Source organism: Thamnophis elegans, chromosome 13, assembly GCF_009769535.1.
Source record: "Thamnophis elegans isolate rThaEle1 chromosome 13, rThaEle1.pri, whole genome shotgun sequence".
NCBI lineage: Eukaryota > Metazoa > Chordata > Lepidosauria > Squamata > Colubridae > Thamnophis > Thamnophis elegans.
This window is the reverse complement of record NC_045553.1, coordinates 12676602-12691940: the sequence shown is the minus strand read 5'-3', so window position 1 is coordinate 12691940 and position 15339 is coordinate 12676602. Positions and strand designations below refer to the sequence as shown.

Below are 15339 nucleotides of genomic sequence, written 5' to 3'. Positions count from 1 at the left end.
GTGCTCTTGCTCTTGTTCTTCCTTCCCTCCTTCCTTCAATCCATCCATCCATCCATCCATCCATCCATCCATCATAGAGCAGGGGTTGGAATGCAGTATTGCAAGCCAAGTCTGCCCACAGCTTGGAGTTCGACCCTGACAGGCTCAAGGTTGACGCAGCCTTCCATCCTTCCAAGGTGGGTAAAATGAGGACCCAGATTGTTGGGGGCAAGAGGCTGACACTGTAAACTGCTTAGAGAGGGCTGTAAAAGCACTGTGAAGTGGTATATAAGTTTCTAGAAAGTGCTATTGCTGTTGCTATATTGGAAACACGGCAAGACGAAACATGGCAAGACGAAGAGATAATGAGAAAAATACTAGATTGTGAATAAATGGACAGACTTACGCTGAAGATTAAACAGAAAGAAGACACAGAGTATTATTTAACGTGGACGTTATTTTACCAATGGTTGGGGGGAAAAAGAGGTGGAGATTAACAATGCAATCTGTATTGTTAAGCGCATTGAATAACCCAGATAACACAATGTTTATTAAGCGCTAACAAAATGTAAACAATAGATATTCAATAAAATCCTTTAAAAAAAGAGAGACAGAGACAGTGGAGGTCTTCTGGTCCATCCTAATGACCCATTCCAGAGAAATGGCTGTCCAATCTCTCCTTAAAAACCTGCAGTGATGGAACTTCTGGAGGCAAGCCATTCCACCGATTCATTGTTCTCACTGTCAGGAAATTTCTTCTGAGTTCAAGGTTGGATCTACCTCTGAAGAATTTCCACCCATTGTTCCTTGTCGTGCCCTCAAGTATGTGGGAAAATAAATTGACCCTCTCTTCTCTGACAGCCCATCTCAAGTATTGGAAGATGACGTGTCACCCCTAGTCCTTCTCTTTGTTAGACAAGACATGGCCAGTTCCCACAACTATTCGTAGTTATGTTTTAGTCTCCAGCCCCCCCCCCCCCCCCCAATCATCTTTGTGGCTCTTCTCTGCATTCTTTTCAGAGCCTCAGCATCCCTTTCCTATCAAAGAAATGATATGACCTCACCTCTAAGTCATCGATGTATAAACCTTAAGCCTTCCTCTTGGTTCTTTCTCTCCTGTATAGATATAGAAAAACAGAGTTGGAAGGGACCTTGGAGGTCTTCTAGTCCAACCCCTGCTTAGGCAGGAAACCGTACAACACTTCAGACAAATGGACATCCAACCTCTTCTTAAAAACTCCCAGTGTTGGAGCATTCACAACCTCTGGAGGCAAGTTCTTCCACTGGTTAATTGTTCTCACCGTCAGAAAATTTTTCCTTAGTTCTAGGTTGCTTCTCTCCTTGATTAGTTTCCAACTTTTGAGATTTCCTCTTCCTGCTTTCCCAACAACAACCTTGTGAGGTAGGCTGGAGTGAATGGGGGGGGGCACTGGTCCAAAGTCACCCAGCTGCCTGTTGTGGCTAAAACATCAAAGCCCATTGATTGCATCTTGTGGCAGGGAGTTCCACCAGCCACATGGGAATTAAAGGCCTCATTCCCCTATTTCCCTAAATGACATTTGCATTGAATGGAGACCTGTGGCTGGTGATGGGATTGAATGGGGTGCAGTGAAAGGGAGGATAGGATAGGATAGGATAGAATAACAGTGTTGGAAGGGACCTTGGAGATCTTCTAGTCCGACCCCCTGCCCAGGCAGGAAACCCTACACCACTTCAGACAAATGGTTATCCATCATCTTAAAGATTTCCAGTGTTGGGGCATTCACAACTTCTGGAGGCAAATTGTTCCACTGATTAATTGTTCTGACTGTCAGAAAATATCTCCTCAGTTCTAAGTTGCTTCTCTCCTTGATTAGTTTCTCCCCATTGCTTTTTGTTCTACCCTCAGATGCTTTGGAGAATAGCTTGACTCCCTCTTCTTTGGGGCAGCCCCTGAGATACTGGAAGAATGCTGTCAGGTCTCCCCTAGTCCTTCTTTTCATTAAACTAGACATACCTAGTTCCTGCAACCGTTCTTCCTATGTTTTGGCCTCCAGTCCCCTCATCATCTTTGTTGCTCTTCTCTGCACTCTTTCTAGAGTCTCAACATCTTTTTTATATCGTGGCGACCACAACTGGATGCCGTATTCCAAGTGTGGCCTTACCAAGGCTTTGTAAAGTGGTATTAACCCTTCACGTGATCTTGATTCTATCCCTCTGTTTTGTTTTTTCTTTTCTTCCCTGGCTATCTTCACATCTTCTGGCTCTCGTTCTTTCTAACTGACTGGTGCTAGGACCCAGAAGAGGAAGCCACTTGTTGGTAATGTGATATAAATAGAATACCCAAATGGGACAAAGTTTGAAGAGAAAGTCTGACATCACTTTGATTTTGCTCCACACTCCGGAGAGTGAGGGCTGGAGGTGTGTATGCCTGAGACAGTCAGGTCTCCCTATTAACGAACAACTTCACACCACACAATCCCTCCCCTTCTTGGCCCCGAAGAAAAAAATATTTAAACTCTTTACTCTCCGAGGCACCTTCTTCTCTCTTTCTCTTTTTGTGTGTGCGTGTGTGTGAAAGCAAGCCAAATTCCATTTCCCCCCAGTGACATCTGATCAAATGAAGACAAATCTAAAAAAGGCAAAGCCGTTAGCGAAAGTTGGAGAAGAGAAAACCTGCCTCTGTAATCATCCCAAGTTTATTCTCCCCCTTTCCCCCTCCTCTCTTCATTATTCCTCTTTCCTTTTTCCTTTTTTCTTCTCCTGGAATGGATTTATCAGCCACGTTTTGAAACTCTTTAATTCTTAGACCTCAGGGAAGAGTTGGGTTTTGTTTCGATTTTTTCCCCCCTCTCCTTCCCCCAAACGGAATGTCGGACGGAATGGTCTTGTATGGATGATTAGAAAACACCCTTTGAAAAAAACAAGAAGATGACCAGATGGTGATGGAAAACTGGAAGTTTCCTTATTAATGATATTATGATCACCGTGATCTGAGATTTCACCCCAGCGTCATTTTTCTGGTTTGCAACGAGACAAAGGATCATGGCAGCTTGGCTGGTGCAACTTTGCTACCTCTTGTTGTGGATTTTATTTCAGGTAATGGTCTTGAAAACCTGTGGCGTTTATTATTAATTTTCTTTTTAATTTTTTTTCCTTCTTTGGAAACCTTTGCTGCTCTGAATCCTATTCACGTTATCTGTTATATATTTTTAACATGCAGGTTTACAGAACTCATACTTGGCTACCAAAACATCCTGGTAAGGAATCTTTGCTATCTTGAAACTTTTGAAAGTTTGTTTTACGATTGCTGAAGCATCCCGCTGCTTTGTCTTCCCCATCTCCCGCAAAAGCATGCTTAGATAGATGGTTGAGAACATCAAATTGCAACAAGGAATAGTGTTGAGAAGGTTGCATTGGCTGGGATGTCAACACTTGGGGTTGGGTCTCACCAAGATAGGGGCTTTGTTCCTTGGGCTTGAGAGTCAACATGGGAGGAATTTGGAAAGTTCTCAAGAAGGTCTCCCAAAATAGGGATGTGCTGGCAGTAGTAGTCAACCAGGAGCTGTGAGTTCAACTCTTTACTCAACCACAGTGTCCGCTCGGCAATATGCAAAGATTGGATGGTTGGTAGACTAAGCAACTTGAGATAGTCCTAACTCAAGAAAAATGAAGGAACCGTTAATGCTAGCAACCAAATCCTAGAATTCATTTCAAAGCAGAAATGGCAAACTGATAACTTTTCAGGTGTGACTGAAGTATACCTGCCTTTTCTGTCCCACATGAGATCCAGCTGGCCAAACAATTTTGCCAATCACCACCATGGGGTTATTTTAAAATTTTCCATTCTGGATCCCAATGCTAAATTGCAAAGTATTAATATATTTTAAAAAATGCTTTATCTTTCAAATTCAGCTTTAAACTGACCTGTCTGAAAGTCTGCCAACTCTTGTTATCTCAATTTGATTTTTACAATAAATAAAAAGGAACGTGGGTTTATAAAAAAAATGATTTACTTTGGGACAACTCAACCCTTAGGCAAAGTGAGCTGGTAATTTTGAGTCTGGATGATGTTAGAGTCCAGTAATATTGCATTTTCTCATGAAAATTACTAGCCTTTTCTCCCTGCCCTAAATTCCCTAAACCAAGAATGATTATATTTTTCTTGATAAGCGCTTATAAGAAGTTGAAGTAACTTTTAGGGGACTGGAGGCTAAAATATAGGAAGAACGGTTACAGGAATTGGGTATGTCTAGTCTAATGAAAGGACGTGGTGGCTCAGTAGTTAAAACTGAGCTGAGCTTGTCAATCAGAAAGGTTCGGAGGTTCAAATCCCTAGCACTGCATAATGGAGTGAGCTCCCGTTAATTGTCCCAGCTTCTGCCAACCTAGCAGTTCGAAAGCACGTAAAAAATGCAAGAAGAAAAATAGGAACCATCTTTGGTGGGAAGGGAACAGTGTTCCGTGCGCCTTCGGTGTTTAGGCATGCCAGCCACATGACCATGGAGACATCTGTGGACAGCACTGGCTCTTCGGCTTTGAAACGGAGATGGGCATCGCCCCTTAGAGTCAGGAACGACTAGCACATATGTGCAAGGGGAACCTTTGCCTTTACCTTGGTCTAATGAAAAGAAGGATTGGGGGAAACATGATAGCAGTCTTCCAGTATGTAAGGGGCTACCACCCTAACCCTAACTTGAAGGCAGAACAAGAAGTAAGAGATGGAAACTAATTAAGGAGAGAAGCAACCTAGAACTAAGGAGAAATTTCCTAACAGTGAGAACAATTAAACCTGCCTCCAGAAGTTGTGGGTCCTCCATTACTGGAGATTTCTAAGAAGAGATTGGATAACTATTTGTTTGAAATTATCTAGGATTTCCTGCTTAAGCAGGGGGTTGGACTAGAAGACCCCCAAGGTCCCTTCCAACTCTGCTATTTTGTTGTTTTACTCCCTTCCCAAGAACGCAGCTAGCTTTTTCAATGTAAAGTGGAGAAGCTAACGATCTCTACACCTATTTTAATTGAAAGAGGATCTGTCTAACCACTTCACTTCCTACCTCGTAGGCACCAGTTTCCATAAATCACAGGGAGGGGTCCAATCAACAGTGAGAGAAAAAAATTGTAGTTTATAAGAACTGGAGACTTGTATTTTTACAAGATTTCTGGAATGCTTTGGAAGCACGCTTTCATTGCGCCATCGTTGGTGCTACTTGCTTAAAAGGTCTTTCTTCTTTTTTTCCTTTTAATCCACAACCATATTTTTGGCATGCTTTCTATCCCTGTCCGCCCTCCCTTCTGAGTTGCCAGGAAGTGAGCCAGCAACATAGCCAAAATTTAAGGAGAATCTATTACATATGTGGGTTCGTTTCAGGAGCAGGCTAAAAATATGCATCGCAGGAAGCTCCACAGTTTTAAGGCAAAGTTGAGAAACCTGTAGCCATCTGGATGTTGCTGACTCCGACTCCTCTTAGCCCCAGCCAGGATGCTCAAGGGTGGGGGGTGATGGGTGCTAAAGCCCTTGTTTCCTACAGCAGTGTATTTTGTTTTTCTAACCAGGCAGAGTTTCTCTCACTGAACACCTTGAGAGCAAAGATTTATTATTTTCCGTTTCTCTTTACCAGCTCAAGATTTCTATCGCCCTTGTTGGTTTTAACACTTGTGTGCTTAAGTGTTTATACTGCACGAGGAAATATTAAAATCACAGCTTTCACAGCTACGGCTTGTAATAATCTCCGCTTCTTAGGGTTCAGTTCTTTCAGTGCTGAGTAGGTGATAAGGAAAATATTAGAATGTGCAGAAATGAACAGATTAACATTAGAAATTAAGGAGAAAGAGCAAACTGAATATTATATGATTTGGGAAGTATTTTACCAGTGGCTGAAGAGGAAAAAAAAGGAGTTTGGAAATGAAGAAAGCTAAAAAATAGGTAGATAATACACTTAGATAGAGATATAAATAAGATGAAAACTGTTAGTATGTGTATGATGAGAATAATGATGTTTAATGTTGATATGATATTATTACTAGAAGATATTAAGAAGAAAAATGGAGAGTTTCATAATGTTTACAATTAAAGCTCAATATATTATAATACTAAATTTAGGGAAATAATGTTAATATTTAATGTGAAAGATGAGGCAAATGTGGAACGATATTGCACAGAGTTGTTTGTACCCAGATGACACATTCCTTAAGGAAAGATGGAATGTTTATTTTTGTAACTAAAAAAATATAAAACTCTTTATTAAAAAAAAAAGAAGAAGGACCGGAACTTGGTAGTAGAGCAGAAGGAGAAAGGGAAGGTTCAAAGTTCCTCCATTTTTGCCTCCTGTGTCAAAATCCACAGGTTCGGTCCTTACCGTATTCACACATGTGTCTTTCTCCAGCCTGGTGGTCTCCAAATGTATTGGACCAAGGACCACTTGGCTGGGTATTCTGAGACTTTGCCTACAATACGACACTCAGGAAAAACCTCACCAAGGGTGAGCCAGATCAGCCTAGATTTCAGAACTAGCTTGGGGCCTCACTTCGGCTTGGGGCCTCACTGGCATTGTGCCATCAATGCAATGGGGAAAGAAGAGGGAAACAGGGGGACACATGGGCAATAAATCTGTATGCTTCCAAGGTAGGAATTAGGGAAGGGGGATAGTTGAAGAAGAGCAGAGTGGTGTGGAATCTGGTTCATGCCAGACTTCTTCAAGGCCATTTGCCCTGAATGTGGAATTTCACCAGCCTAAACACCTCAGCGTTTCCCAAAACATCCCAGTGATGTTGCATTGGCTAAAGATGGACTGGTCATGGGTGAAGGACTTAGATATTGCTGTCATGTCACCTCAAATCCTTCTTTTTATTATGGCAATAGCACTTAGATGTATATACTGCTTCACAGTCCGCCCCAGCCCTCTCTAAGTGGTTTACAAAGTCAGCCTCTTGCCTCAACAAAACTGGGTCCTCATTTTCTGACCTTGGAAGGATGGGAGGTTGAGTCAACCTTGAGCCAGTCAGGATTGAACTGCTGACAGTGGGCAGAGTTAGCCTGCAATACTGCATTATAACCATTGTGCAAGGAAGGAAGGAAGGAAGGAAGGAAGGAAGGAAGGAAGGAAGGAAGGAAGGAAGGAAGGAAGGAAGGAAGGAAGGAAGAATATAGATTATAAGCCAGAAATATTTTTATTAGGTATAGTACCAGAGAAGTATAATAAATGGAATATATATTTAATGTTACATGTTTTGACAGCAGCAAAAATTGTATTTGCAGAGCACTAGGAAAAGGAAGAAGATGTAATTAAAAAAAATTATAGACTGTGCAAAAATGGACAGATTGACATTAAAGATAAAATAAAAAGAATATTTTCAAACATGAGACTTGTTTTACCATGGTTGGATAATAGAGGTAGAAATTAGGAACTGGAAAACAACTATTATGTAAGCAAATTGATTCAGACAATACGCTGTTCACAAAGCACTTATGGATGGATGGATGGATGGAAGGAAGGAAGTGAGGGAGGAGAAAAGGAAGAGCAATAGCAATTAGCAGTAGACTGATATACCACTTCACAATGCTTTTTCAGCCCTCTCTAAGTAGTTTACAGAGTCAGCCTCTTGCCCCCAACAATCTGGGTCCTTTTTTTACCCACCTTGGAAGGATGAAAGGCTGAGTCAGCCTTGAGCTGGCCAGGATCGAACTGCTGACAGAGTTAGCCTGCAATACTGCATTCTAACCACTATGGATGGATGGATGGAAGTAAGAACACAAGAGCAATAGCAATGGCATTTATATACCGCTTCACAGTGCTTTACAGCCCTTTCTTAAGAATCTTACAGAGTCAGCCTCTTGCCCCCAAAAATCTGGGCCCTTATTTCAACCACCTCAGAAGAATGGAAGACTGAGTCAACCTTGAGCCAATTGACATTTGAACTGCCGAACTACTGGCAACCGGCAATTAGCAAAAGTCACCTGCAGTACTGCCTTCCAACCACTGTGTCACACGGCTCATACTAGATATATCCAATTCCCGAAACTGTTCTTCATATGTTTTAGCCTTCAGGCCCCTAATCATCTTTGTTGCTCTTCTCTGCACACTTTCCAGAGTCTCTAATCTTAACTGTTACCTCACTTCATAAAATGGTTCCTTGAAAGGCCAAACTCTTTCAGTAATTTGTTGGGTGGGATCTTCTCAAAAGATAGTCTACCTCAACCGATCTCATCAGAGTTAAAAACGAAGGAAGGTCCACGTCCCGAGCATTTTTTAATTTAAAATTTAACTCAAGAGAACCAAAAACGGTTCGAAGCCAAGGGGAGGGGAAGATAAATAGAGAAATCATGCACAATTGTTTGAGTCCCCACAAAGGGAATGACTTTGGTCCTGCTATATTTTCTCGATAGGTTTCCGTGTTCTTGCTCAAGCATCGCATTATTGGCCTCTGGAGACGGTAGAAGGAATCCACGAATTAAAGGACACAGACGGAGGTAGACTGAAGAAGGATGGTCTCCAAGGATCAGATATACTGACAGAAAAGAATATTTGTAGCTGAAAGTTGAATGGTTGGGGTCTTTGGTGGTCTCTGAACTTGTTGGTTTTCTGGCAGATGTTTCATGACCCAATTAGGAAACAAGAAAACCACCAAGTTCAGAAAGCACCAAGGATCACATAATAATCTTCTTCCTCCTCCTCTTCCTCTTCTTCTTACTCTTACTCAACCCCCTGCTCAAGCAGAGGACCTATACCATTTCAGACAATTGGCTATCCAGTCTCCTCCTCCCCCTCCCCCTCCCCTTCTTCTTCTTCTTCTTCTTCTTCTTCTTCTTCTTTTTCTTCTCCTCCTCCTCCTCCTCCCCCCTCTTCCTCCTCCTCCTCCTCCCCCCTCTTCTTCCTCCCCCTCCTTCTCCTTTTCCTCTTCCTCTTCGTTTTCTCCTTCTCCTTCTCCTTCTCCTTCTAGATGGGTTTGACAGTCCTGATCTAGACTATTAGATTTTCTCTGGCTCAGTTAAGTGGGTAAGACTGCAATTGTATTGAGATAATATCATTGCCTCATCACAGTCTGGTGTATTAATGTATTAATTTTGCCATTATCTTTTCTTTTTGAGATATCACAACACAAATTGGCTGATGGAGAGGGAAGAACAGCGGGGACCATTTAGATTCCAATATGTGTTATATAGAGCTATATGTTGAATTCCATGTAACTATTTTCCTTTAGATGTCTCTTGAGGTTAGATGGTTCCAAGACTGTTGTGGTGCACCATGGAAGCCACTTGAGTTATTTCTGAGCAGTCTTGAGATTGGACTGTATGCCGTGTTTTGACAATAAAAGTGGGCCCCAGAGATGAGGAAGATTTGGTCCATTGTTACCAGAGATTACCCATCCCTGGTTGTGATATTGCCTTCCAAATTGTGCATCTCTACAGCTTTGGGAGACACCATCCATTGGTATTTCTTCTCATCCTTGTCATGTCTTTCCGTCCAGCATTCATGCCGTTCACTCCTGTCACTCATCGATTCTTGAACCATCGTCCATTTTGCCCGCCATGTTCATCCATTGTGTGTGTTTGTGTTTGGCACCTTCACAAAGCCAGTTCCAGTTCTGTCTCTCTCAATGGCATGCCTTTTTTTGTGTGTGCAGAGATTGGCATTTTCAACTTGGCTTCCAGACAAGATTCCTCGTACGATACTCATGTTATCATGTTTCCTGCAAGAGAAAAATTGCAGAACATAATTTTTTTTGTTAGCATAAACTGTAAAAGGCTTTAACAGTGATTGAAACATAAATGGGAGATTCTGAATCTATTAGCAACCATCCCTTCTATTTCAGATGGCTTAAGTGATGGGTGCTGATGGCTTTGTGGCCATGGTGTTTATTTTTCCACGAGCAAATGATTCACACATGCTTATTATTTCCACGTCAATCTTCAGCTTCAGGGACCTAGCTATAATTTTCTTTTAGTAATAAGGATATATCTTGACGTGCTTTTTCTGTGATATTGCCCTGTTTCCCCCCAAAGCAAAACCTAATTGGAAAATAAGTCCTAGCATGATTTTTTTCAGGATGCTCGTAATATAAACCCTACCCCAAAAATAGGCCCCAGTTAAGATTGTCAGTCAGATGGATGCATTTAGTACCATATTTCCCCAAACATAAGACCTAACCAGAAAATAAGCCCTAATGTGTCTTTTGGAGCAAAAAGTAATATAGGATCCAGTCTTATTTTCCAGAAAATATGGTATTACTTAAGATTGGGAGGGGATTGCAGAAACCTTAAGAAGTTTTAGGACAAATCAAATTCCCAGCGAGTTCTAGACCAGTATTGTCTACATTGGAGATGAAGAATGGATAGTTATCAGTATCTTCTTCAACAGCAACATCTAGCAACTCCCCGAGCTCTGTTTTCACTGGCAGAGGGCTGCAGGAGGCCGTTGCAGCTGAAAATGGAGCTCAGGAGACTGTTTTTGCTGGCAGACTGCTCAGGCTACCCTAGGTGCCCCCTGACACAAGTGACATCATGCTGGCTATGCCCAGCCTGATCCTTCAAGGTCAAAGACAACCCTGATGTAGCCCTCAATGAAATAAAGTTTGACACCCCTGTCTTAAACCTACGCTCTCCTTGTCCATGTGTGAGATTCTATTTTTTTTTAAATGAGCCATTGTTTCTCAGATGGGACAGTTGAATTTTCCATTGGAGCTGTCTTCTTTTTAGCTGTAAACCCAGGAAGGTGGAACACGTTGCAATGATGTTGATTAAGAGACATGATCTGGTTGATTTCATGTCCACCTTGCATGTATTTGTGATGTTGCTTTTCCATTCCATGTTTGTTTGTTTTCTTTCTTGTCTCATGCAGTGCTAAGATCCCACAGCTTCACTGTGCTTCATTACCATAATTCTACTTTTGTTTATACCAATGATTCTGCCTACTCTAACTTCTCCGCAACCGTAGGTGAGAATTCTAAACAATCCTATTCTATTTGTCAAGCTTTGGGAATGACTTTGGCATTCTTTACGCCACTGTGAAGAGGCTTTGGATCTTGAAATCCAATTGGGTTGAAAGTTAAGCTTCTTTTCTTTCTTTAACACAGAGCTGAAAGAAGCTTTGGGGCAGTTCTTGGAGAACAGAAACTAAACAACCCAAGGGAAAACTTACAGAAGCTCTCTTGAGTCCATCAACCTGTTTGATGGTCTGGTAGTGCTGTCACGAGGGACGTGGCTAAGATCCTGAGCTTGTTGATCAGAAAGGTCAGCAGTTCGGCAGTTTGAATCCCTAGCACCACGTAACAGAGTGAGCTCTCGTTACTTGTCCCAGCTTCTGCCAATCTAGCCGTTGAAAAGCACATAAAAATGCAAGTAGAAAAATAGAGACCATCTTTGGTGGGAAGATAACAGCGTTCTGTGTACCTTTGCCATTTAGTCTTGCTGGCCACATGACCACAGAGATTTCTTCGGTCAGCGCTGGCTCTTCGGCTTTGAAACAGAGATGAACACTGCCCCCTAGAGTCAGGAACGACTAGCACATTTGTGCGAGGGGGACCTTTACTGTTACCTAGCGTTGTCATAGCTGCTGTTAGTTCTGGCTTGTCAAAATCCTGTAAAATGATAAAACACACGTCCTTTATTTGTTTATGCTCCTGATTTAGCTTTAAAGTGATGCACAAGCCAAGCCAGGATGGCTCCTTCAAGAACATCAACCTCAAAAGAAAATCCAACTTTGTGATTTTGCTAATATTCCTGTATTGACTCAAAATCTTTCATTCTCCTTTCAGCCAGCCTGTTTCTTGGAAGAAACCACTGTTGGGCTCCTACTGGTTCGGACCATTTCGGCCAAACCTGTAGTACAGTGTTTCTCAACCTTGGCAACTTGAAGATGTCTGGACTTCAACTCCCAGAATTGTCCAGACATCTTCAAGTTGCCAAGGTTGAGAAACACTGCTGTAGTAGTTTGGCAGCCTGGGTCACTGGAAGTGCCATCTTGTTTTTCAGTTCTGTGCAGGTGCAGAACAATTTTAATTGCACTTAAAAAATTGCCTGCCAGAACCCACCCCTGGCAGAGGGCTTCCTCATATCTTTCTGCTAAATTTAGGGGGAAACTTTGCCCTCTCAGTTTGGGAATGGCTCCTCATGAATGGCTGGAAGAAGAAGAAGGATTCCTGGGGTCTATGGAGATTCAGAGTCATCCAGGTCATAGTTATCTCAAAGATGCTTTTCTTTTTCCCCTCCAAAAGGCAACTGAACTGCTTTTTCCTTGAGGAAGAAGAAGTTTTGATTCTCATCCAAGAAGCTTCATCAGTTCTTCTTCACTTTCAGTCAAAACTGGGGGAGCTTCTTGGATGAGAAGCGAAACGTCTTCTTCAATTCAGGCACATTAGAGGTCTTCTAGTCCAACCCCCTGCTCAAGCAGAGAACTCTATACCATTTCAGACAAGCGGCTATTCCATCTCCCCCTCTTCCTTCTCTTCCTTCTCCTCCTCCTCGGAAAAAAGCAGTCCAGTTGCCTTTTGAAAAAAGCATCCTTGACAGGATTCCTGGCGTTGGGCGGGAAAAAAAGAGAAGTAAAATTGTTCTGGTCATCCTTCTGTGGTGGTGGGGTGAAATGGAAAATCTTAAAAGCTGCCTCTTGTAATGTCTTTTCCTCCCCTTTCCTTCCTCAGATATGGTGGAAGGGATTGTAAACAAAGGTGTCTGTATCCCAAGCATCAAGGGGGAAACCTTTCTCCTTTTCGGAAACTCTCAAAACTCTTGCATTATTAACCAAGAATTCTGTGAGCCTGAAGGTGAGTCGCAGATTGTCCCTATCGCTGTGGTTTTTGATATAAGTTTATTTCATTAATTTTATTCTAGCAGTGTGACTGGAAAGGGAGGGGGGGAGGAGGAGGATGTTTCTCTGAGCCTCATTTTAAGGGAATCGTAAAATCTCTTCCAGGCATTAGCGCTTATGCAAATGGTTCATATGAGTTTACATCCAAATTATTTGCTTAGGAAATGGTAAAGCAGCCTGCTGAATAAATTATGCATATTTGTTTACGACCGTAGCTAACCACTGGCTTAAAATAATGGCCCTAGAATCAGGAATTCCCTAGATAAGAGTCCATCGAGAGTTTGCAGCTAATGGTTTGGTTTAGCAGTTTTCCTCTGTGGGTTGTAATCTCTTCCCCTTGGATCTGTCTTAATGTATCATCAAGGCGTTTCCCCTTAGGACCATCTTATCTTGTTTATGGGCCATGTTATAAACTTTGCTGGATAGGAACATGGCTGGCTCTGGGCATGGGGTATCTCTAAGGATCTGCATCTATTTGTTTCTATCGAGATCCAGGCTAACATCCAGTAAATCTGCTTTCAAAGTTAAAGCAGCTTGTTAATCCATGGCGTTCTTCCTGAGATGACGACGGGGGGGGGGGGGGGAGGAGTTTCTCTCCACTTGACATCTTCTAATAGTACTTAGCACTTAGACATATATAGCTTAATACTGCTTTACAGTCCTCTCTAAGCAGTTTATAAAGTCAATGTATTGCCCCCAACCATCTGGGTCCTCATTGTACCAACCTCGGAAGGTTGGAAGGTTGAGTCAACCTTGAGCCGGTCAGCATTGAACTGCTGGCAGTCAGTGGAATTAGCCTGCAATACTGCACTAACCACTGCACACCGAGGGAGGGAGGGAGGAAGGAAGGAAGGAAGGAAGGAAGGGGAAAAGGTAGAACACTAGCAATAGCAGACATATACTGCTTTACAGCCCTCTCTAAGCGGGTTAACAGAGTCAGCCTCTTGCCCCCAACAATCTGGGTCCTCATTTTACCCACCTTGGAAGGATGGGAGGCTGAGTCAGCCTTGAGCTGGTTCAGAATTGAACTGCTGGCAGAGGGCAGAGTTTGTCTGCAGTACTGCCTTCTAACCACTGCACACCATGGAAGGAAGGAAGGAAAGATAAAAGGAAGAGCAATAGCAATACACTTAGACTTATATACTGCTTCACACTGCTTTACAGCCCTCTCTAAGCAGTTTGCAGAGTCAGCCTCTTGCCCCCAACAATCTGTGTCCTCATTTTACTGACCTTAGAAGGAGGGAAGGCTGTGTCAACTTGAGCTGCTAAGAATTGAACCCTGGCAGTCAGCAGAGTTTGCCTGCAATGCTGCCTTCTAACAACTGCACCAACACTAATGGTCTTAGAATTGATATTCAGGAATATGATCATCATCATTGAACGACCCCATAATCCCTTGCAAGTTGGAGTCTGGGCAACTGAATGGAGCTAGCAGAGTGTTTAATGGCCGGCTGCCCTTCCTGTCATCCAGAATTTCTCTCCAGAAACATGATGGATGGCAATAATAATCCTGAGTGCTAATCCATCATTCTAGAGGTCTATGGGGATTCTTAGTCCTCCAGGTCATGGTTGTCCCAAAGGTGCTTTTTTTTTTTCAATAGGCAACTGGACTTTCAGGTTTTTCCTTTTGAAGATGTTTTGCTTCTCATCCAAGAAGCTTCTTCAGCTCTGACTGGATGGTGGGGAATGGAAGGATTTATACTCCTTACAGACAGCTGGTCATTTGCATCCTTTTGGAGGGTTGTTGAGGCCACCTGGAGGCTTATCTGTGGCCTCAGAGTCACCTGAGTGGAATTGATTTCCAGAGGAAAAAATTGCACAGTACAGCAACCATTTGCACCACTCAGGTGACCCTGAAGACACAGATAAACCTCCAAGTGGCCTCAATGACCCTCTAAAAGGATGCAAATGACCAGCTGTCTGCAAGGAGTATCAATCCTTCCATTCCCCACCATCCAAGTCAAAGCTGAAGAAGCTTCTGGGATGAGAAGCAAAATGTCTTCAAAAGAAAAACCAGAAAGTTCAGTTATCTCTTTAAAAAGTGACTTATCACCATTTTTCACACTTATGACCTTTGTGGCATCCCCATGGATCAAAATTCAGATGCTTGACAACTGACTGATATTTATGACCACTGGCGTGCCTTGGGATCATGGAATCTCTTCTGATAAGTCAATGGGGAAGTCAGACTCACTGAACAATTGTGTTACTAACTTAACAACGGTGTGGAGTAACTTAACAACAGTGGAAAAGAAAGGTAATAAAATAGGGTCAAGCTCACTTAACAAATGTCTCACTTAGAAAGAGAAATTTTGAGCTGAGTTGTGGTTGTAAGTCAAGGACTACCTATATGTATTTCTCTCAATTTGTATGATATCCATCCATCCATCCATCCCATCCCATCCCATCCCATCCCATCCCATCCCATCCCATCCCATCCCATCCCATCCCATCCCATCCCATCCCATCCATCCATCCATCCATCCATCCATCCATCCATCCATCCATCCATCCATCCATCCATCCATCCATCTATCTATCTATCTATCTATCTATCTATCTATCTATCTATCTA

General features: G+C 42.5%; 1 protein-coding gene across 1 annotated transcript in view; it reads left to right on the top strand.

The window, feature by feature from the left end:
* Nucleotides 1–2539: 2539 nt before the first annotated feature.
* ADGRD1 (adhesion G protein-coupled receptor D1) overlaps nt 2540–15339 on the top strand; it is a 160126-nt gene continuing 147326 nt past the window's right edge. Inside the window, exons 1-5 of the mRNA XM_032229623.1 lie at nt 2540–3057; nt 3182–3218; nt 8345–8428; nt 10797–10892; nt 12598–12720. Of these exons, the coding sequence (XP_032085514.1) occupies nt 3004–3057; nt 3182–3218; nt 8345–8428; nt 10797–10892; nt 12598–12720 (394 nt within the window). The 5' untranslated portion in view covers nt 2540–3003. The remainder of the gene's footprint in view (nt 3058–3181; nt 3219–8344; nt 8429–10796; nt 10893–12597; nt 12721–15339) is intronic.